This window comes from Canis lupus, chromosome 36 (assembly GCF_048164855.1).
Source record: "Canis lupus baileyi chromosome 36, mCanLup2.hap1, whole genome shotgun sequence".
NCBI classification, from domain to species: domain Eukaryota; kingdom Metazoa; phylum Chordata; class Mammalia; order Carnivora; family Canidae; genus Canis; species Canis lupus.
In genome coordinates, this window is record NC_132873.1 from 30431541 (window position 1) to 30455476 (window position 23936).

Below are 23936 nucleotides of genomic sequence, written 5' to 3' on the forward strand. Positions count from 1 at the left end.
CTTTCCATATTCCAAACTTTGAGAAACATCCAACTTCAAAAGATGATCCACATAACAAGCCCCAGCAGAGGAAGATAATTCTCAGCCATATTCTTTATGGAACTAAAGGACTTTGTGCTGAGTCCACTGCTTTTCAGCAGGCCCACAGGATTTGATCCTTACCTCCATCCCCCTGTAACCACGGCGATAGTCATAAGAACTGATCCCCACGTCTAAGGCTTATTACACAGAATGTAACAAAGAACATGAGTAACAAATACGCTATTCAGTATTTTGTTGAGTCTATATTTCATTCATGGGGGTTATTGTCCTAGCATCTTATGCTGAGGTATTAAGTTAGCCTTTGCATTTTGACACTTTCCTTGTTTTCTCCTAGCTTTCAACAAGTTGTGGCTACTGTGAGTAATTACTGAAAGTTCCTTACCTTTTTCCATTAAGTTCCATGACTGGTATCGAGTAATATTCTTTGTATCCTGAATCTTCTGCAAATGTATTAGCAGCACAATCCCGTATTTTTTCTAAATTGTTCTAAAATAGGAGTTAACGTTACTAAAAACATATCTTTAAACAACTTTAAACAATTATGACTTCTTTTAGATGAAATTTTATATTGTAAATGATAAATTTCAGTATAATATCCCACTAGACTATAACGATAACTGCATGTATCCAATTCCTACCTTCGGAAATGCAGAAAAAATACAAAAGAGAAGACAATGTAAAGAAGGTAGAAAAGCAACAATTACTCAAATGTTATAATGTTTATATTAAATTCTAGATTAGATTGTTGTTCCTAAACTCTAGAGGGTCTCTCTTCTAATACTAATCCTCAAGGAAAATGGAAGAATATGTAGCGAATGTTGAAGGATTTCTACAATACTTTTGATTAACTTTTAGGGCAACTATGATTAAAAGTCTGTTAATTTGGTGAGAATAGGTCGTTGTACCTAGCTTATTTATCATTTTATCTCTGACACCTAACATGCCTCAGATGCAGTTGCACTTAACTCATGCATGTTACACGATGTATGAAAAAATTAGTGAGTTAGAAAGATAACCACTGGGAGCCCGGCCTAGTGCCTGTACCAACAGAGACTCTTTCTGGATGGAGAATAAGATAAAATGAATTGTGAAGTGACAAACAATAATTTCAGGAACAACAATAATTTAAACCTTAAAATCTTCCAAAGCATTCTCAATTGAAGGTGTGCTGATATCAAATTCAATTCCTCCATGAACATGAAAATATTGATCCTCTTTGTAGTGAAAGTGCTGGCATTTAAAGTCTCGTCCATAAATAAATGGAGGCAATTCTCGCTCTGTCTTGACCTTGTCATCTCCAACAAGGAAAACAAAGTTTCATTTAAGAAGTGAAAACACGTACACAATCAAATTTTGAAGATCTAGATTTTCATTTACACAAACCAAGTGAAAAAAACATACCCATTAAATGAAAATCTTGGCAATTATAATGTATGAATCATGGTCTTAGTACATATCTTAAACACAACAATATGTTTATATCATTCATTTTGGGCATTTTCTATAGTTTGTATACACATTTTAACAGAATGGTCAAAACATTATTCTACTTACTGATTTTTATATGTGAGTTCAAGACTAATGTCTTACCTCTAATTGTCAGAAAAGGTTTAAAACTATGCCTCAAAAAACAAAAAACAAAAAACAAAACAAAACAGAAAAAACAAACTATGCCTCAGAGAATCTTTGGCTAAACCCAAAAAAAAAACAAAAAATAAAAGAAACTATGCCTCAGAGAATCCTTGGCTAAATAAAAGCTTAACCTGACCTAATTTAGGCAAAAAGAGACATTAAGAAAAGAAATAGGTGGGTATTTCTCACTGACAAAAATAACTAGCTCACTTTGTTGGAAAGTAATAAAACCACACATATAACATTTATTTTAGAAAAATAATTTTCTAAAGCTCCTAATCTTTCTAAAGATTAGGTTTGTTCAATATTTTGACTTATTAGCAGAATACAGTTTCATCAGTGTAAGGTATGTAATGTATTTGGAGAAATGTAAAAGGTACAGAAAACTACGATGAATAATACGACACCTTAATATCACCACCTGGAATTAACTATTAACATTTAGTCATATTTGCTTCCAATAATCTAAGTAATAAAACACTACAGATATAGCTAACGTTCTCTTTAATCAAAGACCTTTCAGTTCCATACACACTGCTCTCCTGCCTGCACCCCAGGACGAGAATTGTCATGAGCCCATTTTTAAGTAGTTCACACACAGATAAGCATAATAATTTTGACCATTTGAATGCCCATGATACAAATTTTCGGTACATGATTTGCAAAATTTCTACTGAAAACTTGCCACCTGAATAGAAAGCCTGCCATGATAAGTCTACATGTTTGGGCATCAGTGAAAATATATAAATTGTGTGCTAACCTGGGTGGGAGGAATAGTTTGCACTACATTCTTGTCAAAGTCCACGTAAGTACAGTCCTATTTCTGCTCTCTGTTTTCTTACATTGGTTTATTTGTGTAGAACTGTGCTAACGCATTAGTAAAGTTTTAAAATATGTTTTCATCTCTTTTTCAGAAATGTAATACCATTCGTGATCCTTTACTGCTCCATATTACTTTCAGAGTCAATTTACAAACTTTCATGAAAAACACAATAGGGATTTTGCATAGAAGTGCATTGAATTTGTAGGTTTATTGATCAGATATGACATATTCACAGGTTGTGCCATCATGAACATGCCATATTTCCCTATTTTTTTTCAGAATTTGTTTTAAGTCTTCTTATAGCCCATATAATTGGTATAAATATCAAGTACATATAGCAAGTATTTTAAACTACTTTAGAGAAATTAAATTTTGTTTTTCTTAACAGGCTACAGCAAAATCACATGCCTGGACTCACTCACTACAAACAAAATTGAATTTAAATATAAATTTAACAAAAAAATTAACAAAGTAAAAAAAATATAAATTTAACATATATATATGTTACATATATATATACACACACACACATACACACATACACAATTATTTTATATTTGATTTTTGGTGATATACTTACCTGAAAAAGGCTGAAGTAGACTACTTAAATATGGAACTTTCATCTTCTTTTTTAAACTCAGTAGAAATGGAGTCAGAAAACATATTAGCTTTAGGTATCCTATCCCTTTTCTGATTTCTTTTTTCTTCTCAAAGTGTTTTTGAATAACCTTTTTCTGAAGATATAACCTTTGCTGTAGCCTCTGGTAGGTACAAATATCAAGATAATCCTGATTATATTTTATAGCGTTAGTAAGCCAATAGGCTGTTTCAAATATAAAGACATTTTCATACTGTTGAACTTGTGTGGTACTGAATGTCAACTTTAGCATAATGTTTTCAGCATATTTCATAAAAACAGCCTTTTCTTCAGGGCTATTGGGATCATATGTTGGATCTTCATTCATGTCTTCATCATAGATTCCATTAAAGTCTGGATCTTTAGTAATATCAACCAAACCTTCACAGTAAAAAAGAAAAATTTTAGATAATGATAACATCATATGTGGCTTCTGGATAAATGGAGTAGTTTGAACACTGAGCTTCATCTTGAAATCCTACTAAAGTGACAATAAAGGAATAGTGAGATGCCAAAAAATTGTTAAAGATGAATAGCATGTGGAGGAGTGGTAGCTAAGCAGTTAGAAGGATGGACACTTGGAGAATTAACTTTCCATGCCCTTTGGAGGAAAGAAATACAAATACGGTACCATGGAAACAATGTAAGCCCCATACCTAATCAGGCTAACTATGGAAGAACAAAAAATGTGATCTCCCTTTAAGCAGGGATTCAGCTTCTCACTTGGCTAAAAAAAAAAAAAGTATCATTTGCTTTTTCAAGCCTTATATTACACACTTCTTGTTTTTGCTGATATTGGAAGCTAAACATATGTGATACAGAACTTTCCTGCTAATTGTGATTAAATAAGAATTAAAACTTGATTTGACTCTATTATAAGTGACAAATATCCTGTTTCATTTTCTTCCCATTTATGACAAAATTAAGGACTTCCTTGTTGTCAAGTTGTCTTTTTAAGGACATTTACACATGTAATGTTACCCTTAATCTAAGCTTGAGAAAACTGCACAAAATCATAAAATACGTAGAACATCTGGAGTCTGTAACACAAGACACCTTAAAAGTATAAATGGTACATCAATATGCCTCCCTTTCTTTTTCCTTTTTGTTTTCCTCAAATCTATTAAACAAGCGCAAAATGCTAGAATACACTTGGATTTTTAAATGGCCACTATGATTCACTTCCCTTTGGCAAAAGTTAAATTAAGAAATTATAAAGAAATTAACGTATTTCTGACAATTAAAATAATCTGAACATAAGCCAAGGTGTTGTTGACATCTCTCAAACTTTGTAGCCTGAGGTGAGGAGGGAAGGGGGAGGGGGAGGAGGGAAGAAAGGGAGGAGGGAGAGAGGAGGATGGGGGAGGAGGGACGGGAGGGGGAAGGGAGAAGGATGGGAGGGAGGAAGATGGGAGGGACGAGGGCGGAGGGGAGGAAGAAGGAGGGAGGGAGAAGGATAGGGGAGGGGGGAGGAGGGTGGGGGAGGAGGGATGGGAGGGGGAGGGGGAAGAGGGGAGGAGGGTGAGGGAGGTGGGAGGGGAAGGGAGGAGGGTGGGGAGGGGGGAGGAGGGATGGAGGGGGGAGGAGGGAAGAGGGGAGGAAGGTGCGGGAGGAGGGATGGAAGGGGGAAGGGAGGAAGATGGGAGGGAGGAAGATGGGAGGGAGGAGGGTGGAGGGGAGGAAGGAGGAGGGAGGGAGAAGGATGGGGAGGGGGGGAAGAGGGGAGGAGGGTGCGGGAGGAGGGATAGGAGGCAGAGGAGAGGGGAGGAGGGATGGGAGGGGAAGGAGGGAGGAGGGAGGAGGGATGGAAGGGGGAGGGGGGAGGAGGGAAGAGGGGAGGAGGGGCGGGGGGTGGGGGGGTAGGGCCAAGGCCCGGGGGCGAGGGCAGGTGCCTGAACACGCCGTCGGGGGTTCGGCCCAGGGAGCCCCTGGAATCGCTGCCCCGCCTCCTATGTCAGTTCTTGGGAGGAGTTCAAGATTCCTGCTCTAAAGTTTGGGGCCGCATCGGAGAACTCAGCTAATTTTCTTAATGACAGTTTGTGTCACGAGAGACAAAAAGTCATTAAAAAAAGGAAATGTGACCACAACACATCATGCAGATCATAGGTGCAAAGTCATAATAAAGTCAAAAACAAGAAAGGATCGAATTTTAAAAATCGGATGCCGCAGAGGTGGGAGGCGGCGACGGGCACCCTGGGTGTCCCCCCTCCTGCTCCTGGACTTGACCTCAAGGCCTCGTCTGCCCCCCGAAGGTCACTGAGGTGCCCGAGCCGTGACCTCCTTCCTGCCCCCAAGCCTGCTTTCTCTGCTTCTTGGTGGCTTGGGGTTTAGGGCCGGGGGCGGGGCAGGTGGACCCAGGCTGCAGGTGGCAGGGCTGGAGGCACCGGGCCGATGCGGGCCTCTTGTCACCAACCTGTCCCTGCAGGGCGACACTGGCCCCCAGGGCCCTGCCCAGGCAGCGGAGGCCGGATTCCTTGTCCTCTGGAGCCCTGGGAGGACGGGCGTCCCCCCGCGTGGGCACCTTGGGGTCTCGCCGCCCCCTGGCTCTGCCCGGCCTGCTCCCTGCTGTGGCCTCCGCCAGCCTCGCCCTGACGGCCTGACTCTGTGCTGCCCCCACGGGCTGCACCCCCCCATCCCCGGGCCGGCTTCCCGGGGCCACCAGTCCCTGTGCTCCGGGCAACCCCAGGACCCGAGCCAGGGCTCACCCGGCCCCCCTCGCCCCTGGGCGCCAGCTTCAGGGTGGCCCCACGCGACTCCCCAGACAGCCGATGGCCGGGGAAGCTCAGCGGGGCTCCCGGGACTGCTGCCCCCTGCACTCACCTCTTCCTGTCCCTCCTTCCCTTCCTTGGAGTCGTTTCCGTTTCCGTAACCCACCCCGATTTCAGCCCTCCCTTCAGGTGCAAAGTGGGGGGCAGCCTGGGCCGAAGACATTGCTCCCCTACGGTTCCTGACCTGCTGCTTCCTGCCGGCGCGGCGTGGAGGGCCACAGCCCGAGTCAAGGTGCGTCCCCAGGCCTGGCTCTCGGGCCTGCAAGGTTTCACAGCGATGCTCCGATGCGGTGCGTGATGGGGAGCCCACGCGTCCTCCTGCCTCGTGGGTCCCCCAGAATGTCTGCAGGGTGTTCTCCTCGGTTAGTTCCCATCATTTGTGCAGCACCAAGGGGGGGCCTGGAGGCCTGGGTGACCCAGGACCCTGGGGCAGGCCTGGAGGCCTGGGTGGCGGTGGTGGCCCGCGGGGACTCCGAGGGCCGCAGGAGAGGAGCCCCTGCCCGGTGCTGCTCGTCTTCGCGGCCAGGCGGCTGGTCTCGTGAAGGGCTTCAGCGGGCACGTGGAGGGGGGGCCGCATTTGGAGACACTTGCGGCATCGCTAAGGCGCAGCGGGCAGGAGCCTGAGCCTCGACGGCCGGCCCGGGTCCCCAGGCATTGGCCATGAAATACTGACCCCTGTCTCGTCTGGTGACGCGCCGTGCGAAGCCCGAGCTCTTGGAGCAGCTCTGAGCCCGGGGTCCCCGGAAGCCGCAGGGCCCTAGGGCGACGTGGGACGGCGGGGAGGGTGGCCGTTGCCGCTCGGAGCCACGCCGAGCCAGAGCTCGCACAGCCTGAGGCCCCTTAGTCCCGGTGGCCCCGCTGCCCTGCGCCCTGTTAGACTGCGACCGTGACACTGTCACCGGGAGCGTGGCCGTGACGGGCCCCTTGGGGGGGCCCCGATGGCACCAGGAGCCCCAGGCCCAGCCGGCGGCCGCGGATCCGCTCCCGTCGTCCGTGTTCTTAGTCACTCGCCGGCGCTGCCCCCTCCTGCTGGCCTCGCCCTTTACCGTCGACACGGTCAGCAGAGGCCGGGGCGCTGGGGGCTCGGCCAGGCGGGGACCCCGCGCACCCCCGCCCGAGCTCTGCACACCGACTCCTGCGGGCTCTTCCCCTAAAGGTCCGAAGCTCGAAGCAGCGCTCTGCTCCTCGGGGGGAAGCGCCCACGGCGGCCTCGCTGGTGGGAACGAGCTTCCAGCACCACCGCCGCAGGGACCCAAGAGCCAACACCAGCTCCGTCAGGATGGCCAAGTCTCAAACGTTCCTGGAAGCCACTGTCGCTGCTGTCGCTCCTTCACCTGCACGGAGCTCGGTCCTCACCGAGCTCCTGCCTTGCGTCGGTCACGGAAGCAGCCGAGCAGCTGGGCAGGCAGGCGACCCCGGCCACCTCAGCTGTCCTGCCGACCTGCAGGGATGAGCCCCGGGCCCGAGGGGCCTCAATGGCCAAGGTGACATCTTGATTTAAAGACACTTGATTCACGTCACCCGAGTGGCCCCGGAGGGTCTAAGCGCCAGGATCCTAGTGCTTTGGGGCCACACCCAGGGGACAGCACCCAGGGGTCAGCACCCGAGGGTCAGCACCCAGGGGTCAGCACCTGAAGGCACAGCACCCAGGGGTCAGCATCCAGGGGTCAGCACCCAAGAGTCAGCACCTGAGGGCACAGCACCCAGGGGTCAGCACCCAGAGGTCAGCACCTGAGGGGACAGCACCCAGGAGTCAGTACCCAGGGGTCAGCACCCGGAGGTCAGCACCTGAGGGCACAGCACCCAGGGGTCAGCACCCAGAGGTCAGCACCTGAGGGGACAGCACCCAGGGGTCAGCACGCAGAGGTCAGCACCTGAGGAGACAGCACCCAGGAGTCAGCACGCAGGAGACAGCACCCAGGGGACAGCACCCAAGGGTCAGCACCCAGGGGTCAGTACCTGAGGGGACAGCACCCAGGGGTCAGCACCCAGGGCACAGCACCCCAGACACAGCCCCCGCCCCACACAGCCCTGCAGCCTGCGGCCAGACGCAGGGAGCCCCGGGGCCCAGGTGGGGGGACAGGCGGGTGACCTCGCTTTGTGCGGCCAGGCCGTGACCCAGGGTCATGGGGCTCGTGGGGCTCGGGCGCCGCAGGCCCCCCGTCCCGCTCTGTCCCTCGCTCCCCGGTGACTGAAGACGCAGGTAAAGCTTTCCAAGCAGGTGGGCACCCATCCGGCCCCTGATGCCGCCAAGGACACCGATGGCGCCTACGCTGTGCCGGCGACTTGGGCCCAAGCAGGCTGAGCCCGCGGGTTAGAGGCTTTTCCGGGCCTGTGCGCCCCAGGGGACCGTGTGATGGTCCCTGACGTCAGACTGGCTTGTGTGTCTCCGCTAGAAATAAAAGCTCAAGGAGAATTAGGAAAGTGAAGCGATCCGAGTCGGCTTGGAGCACGCCCGCGGCCTGCATGTGCGCGTGGAGACCCTGAGGCGGCGGGCGTGGGGGACCGGGCCGAGGGCTCCCTAACCCCACTGGCCATACCAAATATCGGGCCGTTACAACTGTTCCGCGTCTTATTGCGAAGCTAAGAAGCCAAGTCTGCGTTAGAGGCCAGACGTCCGCTGCCCGCTCGAGGGACCCTGAGGCCACGTTGTCCCCACTTACGTGGATAATTCAGGTGAAAAGTGATTCACTTCCACCTGAAATACCATGAAGAGTTCCCATCATCTGCTCTATCCCGCCAATGGAAACCCGCTAATTAGGGGGAGCGTTAGGCTGTCCCCCTCGGCCTAAGGTCGCCAGAGCTTCACCCGCCAGGCTGTCTCCGACCGGAGCCTCCTCAGGCGCAGCCGAGCGACGCGCTACCCGGGCAACGACGGGTCCTCAGGACGGTCAGGGAGGGGACCGAGCGAGGTCGACTCCCAGAGGACAAACCGTCGGCCTTACTAGCTGCAGACAGGATGACAGCCTCTCTAAAGCCTATTGCTGGCCCCTGCCATGCACGGGAACGTCAAAGAACAACTGCTTCTTAAAACAAATGCCACTAAAAGGCCAGATGTGGGCGCTGAAGCCCGTCCGTCCTTGGCTGCAGCTCTCACGTCGTTCATTTTTGAGGTCGCTGAAGTGGCGACGCCTCGCCGACCTGGCACTTTGCTTGCAAGTCTGGAGACTTTTGTCTCCGCACCTGAATTCTACTCGGGGCCCTGTTTCGCATTTTCCTACTGAGGCTCCGGAAGACGAAAGGCATCAGCGGAAAAGTCCAACCGAGACAAAGACAAATCACGTTAACAATACGGCTTCTAGTAAAGGGGGCGCGTTACATTCTCTCACCTGCCGCGCTGAACTCCGCGAAAATGTCTTTGTGCGTTTGCGGCTTCCCGTCCGGGTCAATGTCCACGACAGTGCGCCACAGCTCAGAGAACCTGGCCCGCTTCTCCTTGGGCATGTAGAGCCCGTGCCACAGCGCCTTCAGCATGTAGTCCACGGCGATCAGAATTTGCCCAACTCGGGTATCGTAGTAAGCCGGAGGCAGCTGGCAGGAGGAGCTCTGGTCGTAGTTGGCTTCTAAACTGATTGAGGGGATTTGGTTCAGGCAGTAAATCCCGACGGCCAGTTCCCGTATGATTTGATGGACTTCTCTGTAGTCCAAGAGAGCCGTCGGGTCCGTGGGGGTCAGCAGGATTGCGGTGGAGAAACCCACATTGTTCATCTGGCTCATGATTCCACACGGCAGGTCCAGCTGAGAGCGGACGTCGTCTTTGGCGGACAACCAGCTGACCAGGGTGGTGGTCAGCAACTCTTGGACTTCACTCCGATCATATTTTTCAAAGAAAGCAGAAGCATTTCTCTGGACTGCCAAGTTTTCCAGGTAGGTTTCTTCATCTTGGTTTTGATCAAATCTAGGTAACCCTTTTTTGGGCAATCTTAACATTTCATGTTAATTGTGCGTGGCCTTTCTGAAGTTCCTGCAATGAACAAAAAGGAAAAGGCAATGAGATTTGCCGTGGTGATGAAGCTGGGTTTGTCAAGAAATAAATCTGTACCGTTATCTTTATTAAGTCGTTTCATGGTGTAATGTTTTCAATTTTTTTAAAGAACATTTTTAACGATTGAGGTGTAATATTCAAACGGTAGTTTGAGGTCTACAGAACAGTGATCCAAGATCTGTACGTATTTTGAAGTGATAAGCCTGGCCAGCAGCGTCACCATACATAGTTACAAAATTGTGGGTTGTTTTTTTTTTTTTGTGATACCTACTTTTAAAATTTGCTCTCCCAGCAACTTTTCAAAATGCAGTGCAGCATTGTTAACTATAGCTGCCGTGCCCCACGTGATGCGCCCGTGACTTATTTGTCTTACAGCTGGAGGCTTGTATTTTGCCCCCCTTCAAGCCTCACCTACCCCCTGGCCTGCTCCTTTGGCAAACACCCATCTGTTCCCTGTATTTATGGGCTTGTGTAGCTTTTTTTTTTTTTTTATGATAGTCACACACAGAGAGAGAGAGAGAGGAAGAGACACAGGCAGAGGGAGAAGCAGGCTCCATGCACCGGGAGCCCGATGTGGGATTCGATCCCGGGTCTCCAGGATCGCGCCCTGGGCCAAAGGCAGGCGCCAAACCTCTGCACCCCCCAGGGATCCCTTGTGTAGGCTTTTGTTTGGGGAGTGAAGGGGGGTGGACCTGGGGGGAGGACTCGCGGGGGGAGGATGCTGAGGGGGGAGGACGGAGGGACGAGGGGTGGGGGATGGGGGAGGACTTGAGGAGGACCCCAGGGCTCTGGCTGAGGAGGATGCTGGGCAGGGAGGACCCTGGGTGGTGATGACCCCGGGAGAGGAGGACCCGAGGGAGGACCCTGGGAGGGGAGGATGAGGTGGGAGGACTCTGAGGGGGAGGACCCGGGAGAGAGGATGCTGGGAAGGGACGAGGGGGTAGGATGCTGGGCGGAGGGGGAGGATGGGGGGGCAGATGCTGGGCGGGGAGGATGGGGAGGAGGGTGACTGAGGATCCCGAGATGGGAGGACCCCGGGGGCGGGGGGAGGACCCCAGGAGGGGAGGACGGTGGGGGGGGCTGAGGACCCCGGGAGAGGAGGACCCCCGGGGGGCGGGGAGGACCCCGGGGCGGGGATGGTCCGGCCACCCCATGGGCACCGCCCGGCCGGCGTGGGGTGGGCAGGACCACTGCAGACAGGGCGGCGGCCTCCCCTCCGAGCCCCCGCCCGCAGGGTCTCCTCCCCTCACCGTTCAAGGCCCGCCTGGCCTCTAGGGCAACTCCCAGGCGCAGATGCGGGGCGCAGGTGCGGGCTCCCGGCTCCGAATCCCACCTCCGCGTCGCCCCGGAGCCCAGAGAACGTCCACGCAGCGGCCCGTTGTGAGGCAGCGCGGGCCGCGGGGACCCGGAGCGCAGGGCGGGTCCCCGAAAGGGCTCACACAGGTGCGGCAAGGGCGGCTCCCCAGGAGGCCGGCAGGGCCCAGGGCAGCGGGGTCTGGGACTGGGCCCCACTGGGAGGAGCTGCCAGGCCCACGACCAGCCTTCCAGGGGCGGGAAACGGGTGAGGAGAGCCCGGGGGAGAGCACACTGGAACTTCCTGAGAAACCCCACAAAACCCTGCTTAAAGAGCGAGAGACCCGGGCACAAATCGGGTCATGGAGGCACCTGCGGCTCTAAACGCTAGGTCGCTGAGCTCATGACTGAACTTCATTCCTAAGTCTAGGCTCGGTTGGTGCAGCGGATGTGCAGACTGATGTGGCCGTGGAGGTGCAGGCGGGGAAGGGACGGTGGCGTGGCCGCAGACCCAGTGGGAGTGCGGTGTTTTCGGAAAGGTGGTCCAGATGACATGGATTTGTCAGCGGAAATGGGGAATCGGGGCAAGATTAGCTCAGCTGTGGACAGACTGACCTCAGGGTACCAATGAGAACCAGGTGGAGATGCCAGGTCCAGCTCAAGTACTCAGGTGTTGGCCAGGAACGGCAGGAAGGGGGACGTGCATACATTTGGGGACGCTTAGGGCATGTGAAGCCAAGGACTGGCGCAAAAGGGAAAGTGACCAAGGGAAAGAGTTAAGAAGAAAAGTTTGGAACCCAGGATGGAAACCTGAGAAATTCAGTATCTAAAAATCAGGCGAAGAGAATGGAGCCAGCAAAGACCACCAAAAGCAGTCAAGAGGCAGGAGGAAAACCGAGACTGGGCACAGAAGCCAGAAGTGTTCCATCGATAAGGGACCGCCCAGTCTCATCGGGCCACTAGGTCAAGGGGGTAACTTAACTTGTCCAGAGTTTACCAACATGGATGTTTCAGTGACAATTTGGGGGCAGAATTTCTCTTGGTGCAACCAAGTCACGATTTTAGCTGCTGTAGATGTAGTAGCAGAAATTGATGCTTGCCGCTCCAGGGCAGGGGTGTAAGTCAGCTTCTCTCACAGATTTGCATGCTTGCACTTACAATATATAGAACTCCTTCTGCTTGTTTTTTGCTCAGGGACCCAGATGGCTTGCGCTAAGCGTCTTAAATCTGGGAAAGCTGTTTAAGGACAGACACAGAACTGCATCCCAGGGTTCATGGGATGAAGCAGCAAGAAGGTTCTAAAGAATCAGACTCTCTGGGGACTAAAGAGACAACCTGCAGGCAGGATTCTGCCAGAAATTCCCTAGCAGTTGTCCTGGATTTACATGTAAGGCTCCTAAAGTAGTGCCCGCCACATAATCATCACTATAGAAATGATAGATGTTTTCAGTATCAAACTATGTTGTTATTATAAAAATTATGATTATATTCAAATCTAGGCTGGTGGGCAAATCTCCTAGTTTATCTATTCCTGATAGCAGCAATGTCAACCTGGTGCTCAGGACCACATAGAGACTTGAAGTGGTCTACCCTCAGGTAAAGGGATAAAAGCTATTACAGGAAGATCTCAGTACGGTTTGAACGTTGCATTTATCAGAGGATCGATTCAGGGCACTTGAAAGTCTTTGACAGGCTTCTGTTTGTCAATATCCTAAAACTGCTTTCCTGCCAAGATGAAAAGAATCAAAGTTTGTCCAGATCCAGAAAGGGTGTCAGCCCTAATTGGGGACAGACTCTGGTGACCTTGGTATGGTGCTCTCAGTGGACTACCGTTAGGCGGGAGTGGAGTGGAGATGAAAAGGTGGAGAAGTGAGAGTGGATGGGACGCAAGAGATGATGAGCAGAGAAGACACAGAACCAGGCATGTGCATTCTACATTGGCTCGGCCAGAGCACTTTAAATGATGATAGGAAGGACCCTACAGAGAAGAGGCTGAAGACACTGCAGAGAGGAGAGTATAAGGTTCTGGTAGGACAAGAAGGGTGGGGATACAGAGAACAGGTACAGGCACAGCCTTCTGATGGGTGGACGGACCCATTTCCCTTTCTAAGGACGAGAAGGGAGAAAAGGACGCTGTACCTACACGTACATTAGAAGTTCTGGTGTTGGAGAGTGGAGGGGTTTCTTGTCCTGAAAACTGAAATCTCTGAGCAGCTCAGGTCATGAGCTGAGAATAGGGCAAAGGGAGGGAGACTAGAGATTTGTGGAACAGAACGCTTAAGAGTCAGAAGTTCTGAGAGGGGAAAATTAGCTGCCTAAGAGATGGAACAGAAGTGACGGGCATCGCTCAGGAGTGTGAGCCTCAAGCAAAGTGCACAGCTTCTCTGAACTCTGGTGCTCTCGTAGAGCCCTGTTTACGCCAGGCCCCGGACAACAGCCACAAACTGAGCTATTTCTGGACGCAGCCACCATGAAGAGCTGGTAAAGGCCGTCTTCTCCTAGTGCTGCCGGTGGGACCCGACCACGAAGAGCTCAGAGGGATGTCGTGTCACAGCTTTAATCATCCAAGTTGCTCTTTCAAATATTATCTCTTTTTCTCCAGTGTCAATTTGACTAAATTGGTAAGTTATATAGCTAAGTAAGCCCTCATATAATGAACCTCAATACCACTACGTTATATGATAATAAAGCAGCAAAGTGTTTTATTTTTACACAATCATCATTCAGTAAATGCTGTTACGTCGTGAAATATTACACTTCAATCTCCTTTTCAATAGAGAGGTCTTCTAAGGAAATGACCTGGAGCCTTCCACATTTATCAGATGCCTTTTCATTATTCTTTTCCATTTTTGCAATTCTGGATCCAAACTGCATGGCCCGTTTTGGCAGAAGAGCACAAGTTGTTAAGCCAAGTTCCACTGCTGCAAGACGCAAAATCAGTTTTTCACCAATTCCACGGGGTAAAGTCAAGTCTGCCTTTTTCCAAACTGGTAGGGAATTTAGAAAGGAGACGACATTTTCATCCAGGAAAGGAAATCTAAAATAAATAGATAAATATAACTACTATATGAAAAAAAATTGTGATAATTGTTTCTTCTGCATTTTATTCAATGTTAAAATTTATAGCATCAAATTAATTTTTGATGACACTTTTTCTCAAAAAATATTCTGGTTATTTACACAACTTCACAGGTGAAATTTAATCACATTAACAACTACTTCATGCCACTAATTTTAATACATATGCCACCAAATGAATTTTGCCTCAAAAAATAAATAAATCAGGCCTATGGGAAGGAACAATCCTTGTTTCACAAGGTTTCTTTGGGGATGCCTTGAAAACAACTACAGTCTTGACTCAATTATTCAAGCTGTGTCTGCTCTTTATCACGTCAAATGAAATGGATTTGAGAGGTACGAAATCAATACAGAAGGGCTCTATAATCCTGAGGTTGGGAAGCATTTACTTACGGTAAAATTTTATGGTATCAAAATTGTTTTGGGGTGCCTGGGTGGCTCAGTCAGTTGGGTGCAACTCTTGGCTTAGGCTCAGGTCATGATCTCCCAGTGGGAGACTGAGCCCCGGTCCGGCTCTGCACTCGGCAAGGAGTCTCCTTCCCTTCTTGCTCTGCCCTTCCCCCTGCTCGAGCTCCTGCACACACGCTCTCTCTGAAATGAATAAATCTCTAAAAAAAAGTTTGTTGGGGCGCCTGGGTGGCACAGTCGGTTAAGTGTCCGACTCTTGGTTTCAGCTCAGGTCATGAGCTCATGGTCATGGGACTGAGCCCACATGGGGCTCTACGCTCAGCAGCGAACGAGTCTGCTTGATTCTCTCTCTCCCTCTGCCCCTCCCACTCATGCTCTCTTTCACTCTTAGAAATAAATAAACCTTTAAAAATTGATTAAACCATTTTTAAATGGAGATAAATGCTATAACAGAACAAAGTATTAGATTAAAAAAAATAACTTTCTGTCCCTTGGCTTCCCTAATTTCCTACAAAATTCTAGTTTTTGTTTAAAATACTTTACAACTCTCCCTTTACAACTCTCCCTCCAATTCTTTAAATGCAATACTGTAGTGTTTCTATTTCATTACATTTTATTCTTGCTCAAATAGAGTCTGGGAAGGGTAAAGGCATTTGTTATATGGAATATTTTATTAAAAAGAAATGCAAAAACAATTTTATATATAAGATAATCAATCGATCACTGTTAATATGTATGCCAAAATACATAATAAATTGATTCAGATCTAGCCACTACCATAGTATTTGTTAAATCACAATTCTGTATTCACTGTCTCCAACATTCTTCATATGCACTTTTACATTATCATATTGGGCCTTTAGAATTAACCGCTTTTACTAAATAAAATAAAATCCCTTTTCTCTGACCTACCTGAAATAAAGGACTGAATTTCTCTCTCTCAAATACATATAACCTCCAAAGGAAAATATTTTACAGTATTTATACATATTACATACCGCATTATAAAAACCATATATACACACACTAAAAAGCTGTAAAAAGCTGAAGTAGAGTTAAGAAACAGTGACGTGCTGGAGTAGTTGTACTACGATGTCCCAGTTCTCACAAAGCTTATTTGGACTCCTGGTTTCCACATGCTTGTATGCTTGTAATAAACTAACAATAAATTAACATACTTGACCAAACTTCTGCTTTCTAGAATTAAATAATGTATCTTTATCTTCAATAATTTAAAAAGTTGTTTCCAAGCTCTTGTCTGCCACCATCAGATACAGCGTAGGTAAAAATAAACTCCCGAATTAAGAAAGAATATACATATGAAAGTGCCTTGATCTCTTTGAAAATTTTAGGTAATCTGCAACATCAGAACAAACGGAGTTCAGAACACACAGCAGAGGGGAATCCAGTACTGGAACCACCATTTACGTCAGTCTGGCCCGATACTTACAGGAATGTCCAGAGGCAAAGCCGGGTGCTCTGACCCTGGAGGGGAAAGTGTCGGCTTAGGGCCTCGGCTCTTACCCTTTAAGTACCTCGTCTCAGCATTTCTCTATCTCAGGTTTACAGACCCTTTCATTGTAGTATGGAGAACAATCATGTCAGTGTATCACCTTTGAAAATTACTGGAAAGACATTTTATAGAGAATGAGTTCTGGAAAACAACGGCTCCCCCGGCCCCTCCGCAGCTCTCCCCGATGGACGGTGTGTAGCATAAAGCCAAGATACTGTTGTGCTGCTGTTATTCATTTGAACAGTCTCCAAAGAAAAGGAACTGAAAAATCTCCTTTTATGGTGTAGTGTTTTGACAAAACTAGCCACAGCACTTAGATAATTAGAATTACCTTGCTTCTTTTCCGTGATCGCCAATAACTCTGTCATCACGACCAAGATTTCTAGACGATATTCGTCCCAGTTCCATCTCAATTTCCTCATTTAATCCTTCCATCCCATGTGTCTGAAAGCGCACGCGATGGCGAGAATAACCTGCAAGTTGCTCATCAGCACCAATTCCAGTAAGAACTACCTGTAACAGTTTAAAGAAATCCACGTTTTCCGTACAAGATAAAGAAAATAACTAAAACAAAAGCAAGGCCTAAAAAGTTATAATCTCAACAGTAACATTTTCTGACAAAACACAAGGGAGGCCATAAAATAGTAAAGTATGCCCAATTTAAAAAAAGTCTTACACGTTGCACTGCAGTTTAAACGCAATTAAAATATGCTATATTCTTGCAATCTACACACTAATAGCTTTATTTAAAGGGTCAAAATTAGGTCTCAGAATTCCTCCGAGCAGACCTACTGTGACGTACCTTTGCAGCGCTCTGATAGGACCTCACCCCATCCTGGGTCACTAACCAACCAACTCCTCTAGAAGCAAACCAGACTGCACAGCCAATGCTATCATCCAACACTGTGTCCAAGGGCTGGACTAAGTGGCATATTTGAGTCCTTCTTAATTCTTGCAGTTCTTCCAGAGAAACATTAATTTCAACAAAATTCCAAATCCGGGCAGGGTTAGCCGCTTGCAGTTCCTTCAGGCCTACTCTTCCTGTGACACGATCTGGTACACAGAACTGTTTATCAGGACTATCATTGTCATTTTTAGAGGATTCTTCAGAAGGTATTTCACAATGACTTTTCTGTTTTTTCCTCTTTTTGTTAAAACCAGTTAATACGGTCTTTTCTTTAGTCCTGAAAGCCACGTTAAGAAGATCGATGGGTTCATCTAAAGGTACATGATGGTCAGCAAGGGCTGCAATAACCATGGAATCGATACCCCCAGAAAACAGGATTGCAACATTTGCTTTCCTATCACAAGCTTTCAAAGCCTCACTTGGTGTCAGTTTTTCATCCCTGGGTAAACACAAGACCCGTCTCTTCACTGAGACACTCAGGACGTCAATGAACTGTTGAACTACTTCCTTCATGCGTCCATCAGTAAGAAGCCTCTGAAGTGTTTCCCTTGTAGGTAGGACACCAGCGATGTTAATGCAAGGAATTGCAAGTGGAGCTTGTGGCATCATCGTATTTAAAGGAACAACAGGTTTTTTAAGATATAGTTTGGCTTCATTTGCTACCACTGATACAAATGTTGGCAAGTTTGCTGAAATTTGAATCAGGCTATGAACACATTCTTTGATAACATTCTCCCCAGGAATAGATTTCCAAGGGTACAGTTTTAAAACCAGAGATTTGGAAATGGAAGTAGACTTGAGATCAATTCTGAAAATTCCAGAGGCTGGAACTTCTTGCCACTGATTCACCTCTCCGGATATCTGGGCACCAACTGAAGAGAGGCAGAAACTTCTGCCCAAATCACTAAAATGCCAAAGCAGGCTGCGGCGACCAAAAAAGTCCCTACCAAACCACAAATGATGACTGGATGCTTGATAGTATATAAAAGACCAAGGACCTTGCACTTCTGAGAAGAGTGACAAAATATCAGATTCATTCTTGCAAGAGGAAAGGTAGTTAAACATGATTTGAGTATCATTCTCTCCAGCTTCAAACTTTATGCCACTAAAGACTTCTCCATTCCACAGGAACACATCGCCTCTTTCATCTTCCACAGGCTGGGCAGTCAGAACACCTCTTAAGTGAAGGACATGACCAGAAAATAAACACTGGTAGCCAACACTAGACTTTACCAACTGTTTACTACTGTCGGGTCCCCGCCGGCTAAGCCTATACAGTAAATCCTCTTTCAAATCTTTGCTGAAATTCTCAACAGAAAAGCTCACAGAACAACAAATGCCACACATTCTTATGTGAAATCAAGTTGACTATTTCTTGACTTTGGTCTTCTCTGAGTTTTCTATTTCTTGGTATTCTTTTTTCAGTTCATCCAATATATCTGTGGGGTAGGGGAAAAGAAATATTAAATAAAATAAAAGTTCTTGGACCTTTCCCTAATAATTCATAGAACAACATAGGAACATAGGCTATTTACCAAGATCAAACCACTTAAGTATATTTGCTGTGTTACAACAGCTTTCTAATGATCAAGGTTTATCTTTTAGGAAAATAATTTCTGTCTATTAAATGCTTATTTTGGCCCAGACACTAGGCTATGAACTTTATATATTCCTTCTTGCGTATTTATTTTTAAGGATTCTATTTATTTATTCATGATAGACATAGAGAGAGACAGAGGCAGAGGGAGAAGCAGGCTCCACACAGGGAGCCCGACGTGGGACTCGATCCGGGACTCCAGGATCACGCCCTGGGCTGAGGGCAGACACTCAATCGCTGAGCCACCCAGGCATCCCATTCCTCCTTGTTTAAATCCCCCAAAAACTTTGGAGGCTCAAAATCACAAAAGGAGAAGTGGTAGGGCAGTTTTTGTACCTAGATCTGCCAAATATGCTGAAGAATGCATTAATAATTATGACTTTGTAATACAACTTATATATCTTATTTTTACTGTTTTTCCAAAGCATGGCATTAATTTCACTTGATATACCACCATCCAGTCTTCAGATATATATTTAAACATTCAGATATAGACAGTATAATTTAGACACTACCATAAGTTTCTACAGAAAGCCTAGAAAACACTTTGCATGCATTTCTATATAATATATCGCAAAAACTTACTTTTGTTTTCAGAAAGCATTTCTGTTCGGTCTGCAAGAAAGAATATGTTGCTGTTCTGTTGCTGCCTATATACTTTCTGCAAAACATAATTTAGGCTAATGTCATGATTTGACCTAAAAAGTATATGTCAAAACTCTGAACCCTTTTATCGTATATTCTTGTACATATATTGAGAATAACACCTTAGCAAATACAGATAAAAGTCACCCATTATCCTACCATCTGGAAACTGCTACCATTAACACTGAAGTGAAATGTTTTTTCTCTGCGTATGTCAAACTACCAGTTTCCTTGAACAAAAAGGTTCTGTACTATTAATACAGACTTATTTGCTTTTATCAATGAACAATATCTTGGGAACACTTATCATTACATATTCTTTTACATTACTGTGTGGGCATAACATTACGGTTTATTTGATAAGTCACCAAGTTTTAGACATTTAAGATATTACCAACTTTATGAATCCATGTTGTAATGAAGTTCTTTGCAACTAAATCTTTGTGCACTCCCATGATTCCCAAGTATCAATTCCTATAAATTGAATTGGGTCAAAGTGCTACATAATTTTAAGGCTTTGATACATTCCCCTAACTGGCCCTCTAGAAAGTTTGTATCAGGATAGCCTTAAATTCTAAAACTCCCAAAGTGACAATATTCAGAAATGTTTAGCCAACCTGTCAGTTATCAAATGCTTTAAAGGGCTCAAAATAATTTCTTCTTGAACTTTAAAATGTAATTTTTGACAGTATACACATTAAGCTGTAGCTTGCTGTTTATAAATGCATTAATGGAAATGGCACTAATATAACCATATTAAATATTTAGAAGATTTGTGTAAATAAATCAGGGAAGAGGGAAGCAGTTTATCATTTTTTCAATAATTATTCACATTCACTTAAAGGCATAGTTTCCTTTCTTCATATAAATAAGTTATTTATTTCAAAAGAAAACACCAAACTCAAGTATAAGTAGATACCATTAGTGACCACAGCTCCAAGATACCATTGTGTAATTAGTATCTTTTGGTTCAAAGGGAGTGCAAATTACATATGATGAGTAAGAAATACCATCAACTATAGTTAACATATAGCTCTCCACATATGCGTATAAAATCTTGGACACTTCACTTTTGCTCTGTAACTAGAAAAAAGATGCTGCAACCTCGCATATTTTAATGTAAATACAAATCTTACATATAATTCTTACAACGTTAGTATGTAGTTAATAAGATGTAATCAAACCTACCCACCTACAATTCAGAATTACCCTAATAACTCACCCTGTTCTTCTTCAGGTTAGAAAGTTCATCCACAACAATTTTTTGTTCTTTAATCTATTGAAATAAGAAAAAAAAAAGGGGGCTCTTAAATCAGAGATTAGCAAAGTATGTTCAATTGAGGGCCCTTTAAAACTAGAGAGATGGGATAAGGGGCTGTAATTCACTGACTGTCCAAACGAGCAGTCTGCGAGTATACAGATCGTTTCTGAACAGCAGTGCCTGGGGTTGCAGGTGTGTGGGTGCAGGTGTGGGGTTGCAGGTGTGTGGGTGCAAGTGAGGGGTTGCAGGTGTGTGGGTGCAGGTGTGGGGTTGCAGGTGTGTGGGTGCAAGTGGGGGGTTGCAGGTGTGTGGGTGCAGGTATGGGGGTGCAGGTATGGGGTGCCGGTGTGAGTAGGCTGGGAGAGGAACTGATTACACTCGAAGGCGCCAGAACCAGACAAGGGGTTGGTGTTGGCAACCAGCACGCATGCAAAGGCCGAGGCGCTAAACAAAGTTTGTACCTTTTATTTAAAACAGACAACATGGCACCAAAAGTAATACCAGTTTTCAATGATTTCCTTTCTTTTAATAGCATAAGTCATGAAACGTCAATGCTTTTCAGGAGTCCCATGCTAGTGGTGCAGCCCCGCGCGGAGGACCGGCCGTGAAGCTGCAGCCCGCCTGCCGCAGCCCTCCCGGGGCGGTCCCCCTCCGGTCCCCTTCCGTCTCGGCTGAGTCCCTCTCCCCTCCAGGAGGGCGGCGCCGGCCCTGGGGCCACTAGGATGGGGCACGGCTGGGCACAAGCGCAACCTCCGACCCTTGTCCGTAAAGGGGGGTTTGGGGCCACGACGCGGCAGGTGTTCTGGCCTGTGTCCCGGTCGCACCTCGGGGTGTCAAGCAGCACACGGGCAGCGGCTGCAGCGGCTCCCGGCGCGCCGGCCCGGCCCAGGCGCCACCCGCGGGATTCCCGCGTCCCGGGGCCGACAGCGCGGCCGTCTGCGTCAGCAGCAGCGGGCAGGCGTTCCGCGGACTCCACGGGCTCCGACGCGGAAACGGGGCAGAGCCAGAGCCGGCCGGTCCTCGCGGCTCCGACAGCGGGCGCGCCCCGTGATGGGGGCTGCCGGAAGGGGGCTTCCCGGAAGAGGCTGCCGGGAGGGGGCTTCCCGGAAGGGGCTGCCGGAAGAGGCTTCCCGGAAGGGGCTGCCGGAAGGGGGCTTCCAAGAAGAGGGCTTCCCGGAAGGGGCTTCCCGGAAGGGGCTGCCGGGACGGGGCTGCTGGAAGGGGCTTCCCGGAAGGGGGCTGCCAGAAGAGGGCTTCCCGGAAGGGGCTGCTGGAAAGGGGCTTCCAGGAAGAGGCTGCCGGGAGGGGGCTGCTGGAAGGGGGCTTCCAGGAAGAGGCTGTCCGAAGAGGGCTTCCCGGAAGGGTCTGCCGGAAGGGGGCTTCCCGGAAGAGGCTGCCGGAAGAGGGCTTCCCGGAAGGGGCTGCCAGAAGAGGGCTGCTGGAAGGGGGCTTCCAGGAAGAGGGCTTCCCAGAAGGGGCTTCCCGGAAGGGGACTGCCGGAAGGGGGCTGCTGGAAGGGAGCTTCCAGGAAGAGGTTCTGGAAGAGGGCTTCCCGGAAGAGGGCTTCCCGGAAGGGGACTGCCGGAAGGGGCTGCCGGAAGGGGCTGCCGGAAGGGGGCTTCCAGGAAGAGGCTGTCAGAAGAGGCTTCCCGGAAGGGGGCCTCCCGGAAGGGGCTGCCGGAGAGCGGGGGTCGGCGGCGTCCAGGCGGGCTCCCGGCCACCGGCTCGGGCAGGGAAACATTCTCCCGCGCGGAACACGCGGCTGCGGCCTGGGGCAGGCGGGGTTTCTAAGCTAGAAAAGGGCGGAGGGAAAGGGCCGCGGCCGATCTCCGTCCACGCCGCGTGGTCTCATCTCGGGGCAAGTCCAGGGTCTCCCTTCCTGCTTCCGGGAGAGCCGAGGGCCCCACACTCACCCTGCTGCCGAGCTCGTCCTTGCCCCGCGCGGCGCCCTCCTCGGGCCGCAGCGCCCCGCCGGGCATCTCCCCGCCGCCAGCCGCACCCCCCCCGCCCGCCTCCGCGCCTGCGCGCCCCTGGCCCCGCCCCCTTCCCGGCAGGCTCACTCGCTGCGCTTGCGCACTGGCTGGAACGCCCGCGCCCTCCGGCGGCGGCGACGGGGCAGTTGCGCGCGTGCGCACGGGAGCGCGTGGGCCCGGCGGTGGGAGCTGGCGGGTCACGGCGGCTGCGACGGGCGCGCCCTCGTGGCCTTACGTGGTCGTGCGTGACGTGCACCCCCGAGCGGGGACGCGGAGGGCGGGAGCGCGGGAAAGGCCGCCTGCTGGGCGGCGGCGGCGGTGGACGCGGTGCCCGCCCCGCAGCAGGTGTGAGCGCGGGGGGGTGGGCCGCTTGTTTGCTAGCTTTTTTTTTTTTTAAGATTTTATTTATTTAATCAGGAAAGACACAGAGAGAGACCCAGGCGGAGGGAGAAGCAGGCTCCGTGCGGGAGCCCGACGCGGGACTCGATCCCGAACCCCGAGGTCACGCCCCGGGCTGCCGGCGGCGCTAACTGCTGAGCCCCCCCATCCCCTTCTTAAATTAAGATTTTATATTGTTGGTAGCGCCCAGGCAGGGGAGCTGCGGGAGAGGCGGTGGGGGCAGCAGGCCGCGCGGGGAGCAGGGCGCCCGGGGCCGGATCCCCTCCCGGGCTGAGCCTCGGCGCCCCCGACGGCCGCGCCCTCCGGAGACCCCGCAGGCCCCGTGGTTTCCACGTCTTCCTGATTCCTCCAATCAGTGGAGCGAACAAAGCTTTGAAGTAGCTTCACGTTACGCTTGCGCGACCGACGGGGCGTCCAGTACTGGACCTTACACGCGCGGTCGGGCGGGAGCACGGGCTGACGGACGCCGGGGAGGACGGGCGCGGGGGGAGGGTGGGGGCGGACGGGCGCCGGGGGCGGACGGGCGCGGGGGGCGGACGGGCGCGGGGGAGGACGGGCGCGGGGGGCGGACGGACGCCGGGGAGGACGGGCGCTGGGGGCGGACGGGCGCGGGGGAGGACGGGCGCGGGGGGCGGACGGACGCCGGGGAGGACGGGCGCGGGGGGCGGACGGACGCGGGGGAGGACGGGCGCGGGGGGCGGACGGACGCCGGGGAGGACGGGCGCGGGGGGAGGGTGGGGGCGGACGGACGCCGGGGGAGGACGGGGGAGGACGGGCGCCGGGGAGGACGGGCGCGGGGGGCGGACGGGCGCGGGGGAGGACGGGCGCGGGGGGCGGACGGACGCCGGGGAGGACGGGCGCTGGGGGCGGACGGGCGCGGGGGAGGACGGGCGCGGGGGGCGGACGGACGCCGGGGAGGACGGGGGGGGGGCGGACGGGCGCGGGGGAGGACGGGCGCGGGGGGCGGACGGACGC

At 49.9% G+C, this 23936-nt stretch overlaps 3 protein-coding genes and 1 long non-coding RNA gene across 11 annotated transcripts in view; 1 reads left to right on the plus strand and 3 right to left on the minus strand.

The window, feature by feature from the left end:
* ANKAR (ankyrin and armadillo repeat containing) overlaps positions 1-11248 on the minus strand; it is a 51854-nt gene extending 40606 nt beyond the window's left edge. For all 8 annotated transcript variants that reach the window (XR_012025020.1, XR_012025021.1, XR_012025022.1 and 5 more), the window contains exons 1-5: positions 11138-11248; positions 9232-9866; positions 3078-3515; positions 1174-1337; positions 425-528 (exon numbers count right to left, since the gene is read on the minus strand). Coding sequence is in view for 2 of the 8 variants with exons in the window: in XM_072813173.1 (XP_072669274.1) it covers positions 425-528; positions 1174-1337; positions 3078-3515; positions 9232-9832 (1307 nt within the window). In the remaining 6 variants the exon portion in view is untranslated. The remainder of the gene's footprint in view (positions 1-424; positions 529-1173; positions 1338-3077; positions 3516-9231; positions 9867-11137) is intronic.
* A 5-nt stretch (positions 11249-11253) lies between these two features.
* On the plus strand, positions 11254-18064 carry LOC140625709 (uncharacterized). The gene is made up of 2 exons (XR_012025041.1): positions 11254-11330; positions 16019-18064. It is a non-coding gene; the product is annotated as an uncharacterized lncRNA (long non-coding RNA).
* On the minus strand, positions 13855-18433 carry ASNSD1 (asparagine synthetase domain containing 1). The gene is made up of 3 exons (XM_072813199.1): positions 16982-18433; positions 16511-16692; positions 13855-14217 (listed from the first exon to the last, which is right to left on the minus strand). Exons 1-3 carry the CDS (start codon positions 18431-18433, stop codon positions 13932-13934), a joined length of 1920 nt encoding a protein of 639 aa, XP_072669300.1. The 3' UTR covers positions 13855-13931.
* On the minus strand, positions 17308-22606 carry ASDURF (ASNSD1 upstream open reading frame). Its single transcript, XM_072813200.1, has 4 exons — positions 22503-22606; positions 20551-20604; positions 19269-19344; positions 17308-18525 (listed from the first exon to the last, which is right to left on the minus strand). The coding sequence occupies exons 1-4, from the start codon at positions 22566-22568 to the stop codon at positions 18455-18457; spliced, it is 267 nt and encodes an 88-aa protein (XP_072669301.1). The 5' UTR covers positions 22569-22606; the 3' UTR covers positions 17308-18454.
* Positions 22607-23936: the final 1330 nt, after the last annotated feature.

Bases quoted from the DNA above. Each gene is read 5' to 3' on its own strand.
- ASNSD1 (XM_072813199.1), bottom strand. From the start codon at position 18,433: ATGTGTGGCATTTGTTGTTCTGTGAGCTTTTCTGTTGAGAATTTCAGC. The intron at 16,693-16,981 runs GTACGTCACAGT...AAACTGTTACAG, and splicing joins CCTATCAGAGCGCTGCAAAG to GTAGTTCTTACTGGAATTGG. The intron at 14,218-16,510 runs GTAATTCTAATT...TATTTATTTTAG, and splicing joins GATCACGGAAAAGAAGCAAG to ATTTCCTTTCCTGGATGAAA.
- ASDURF (XM_072813200.1), bottom strand. From the start codon at position 22,568: ATGCCCGGCGGGGCGCTGCGGCCCGAGGAGGGCGCCGCGCGGGGCAAG. The intron at 19,345-20,550 runs GTGAGTTATTAG...TATGTTTTGCAG, and splicing joins CTAACCTGAAGAAGAACAGG to AAAGTATATAGGCAGCAACA. The intron at 18,526-19,268 runs GTAAGTTTTTGC...CCTACCCCACAG, and splicing joins AATGCTTTCTGAAAACAAAA to ATATATTGGATGAACTGAAA.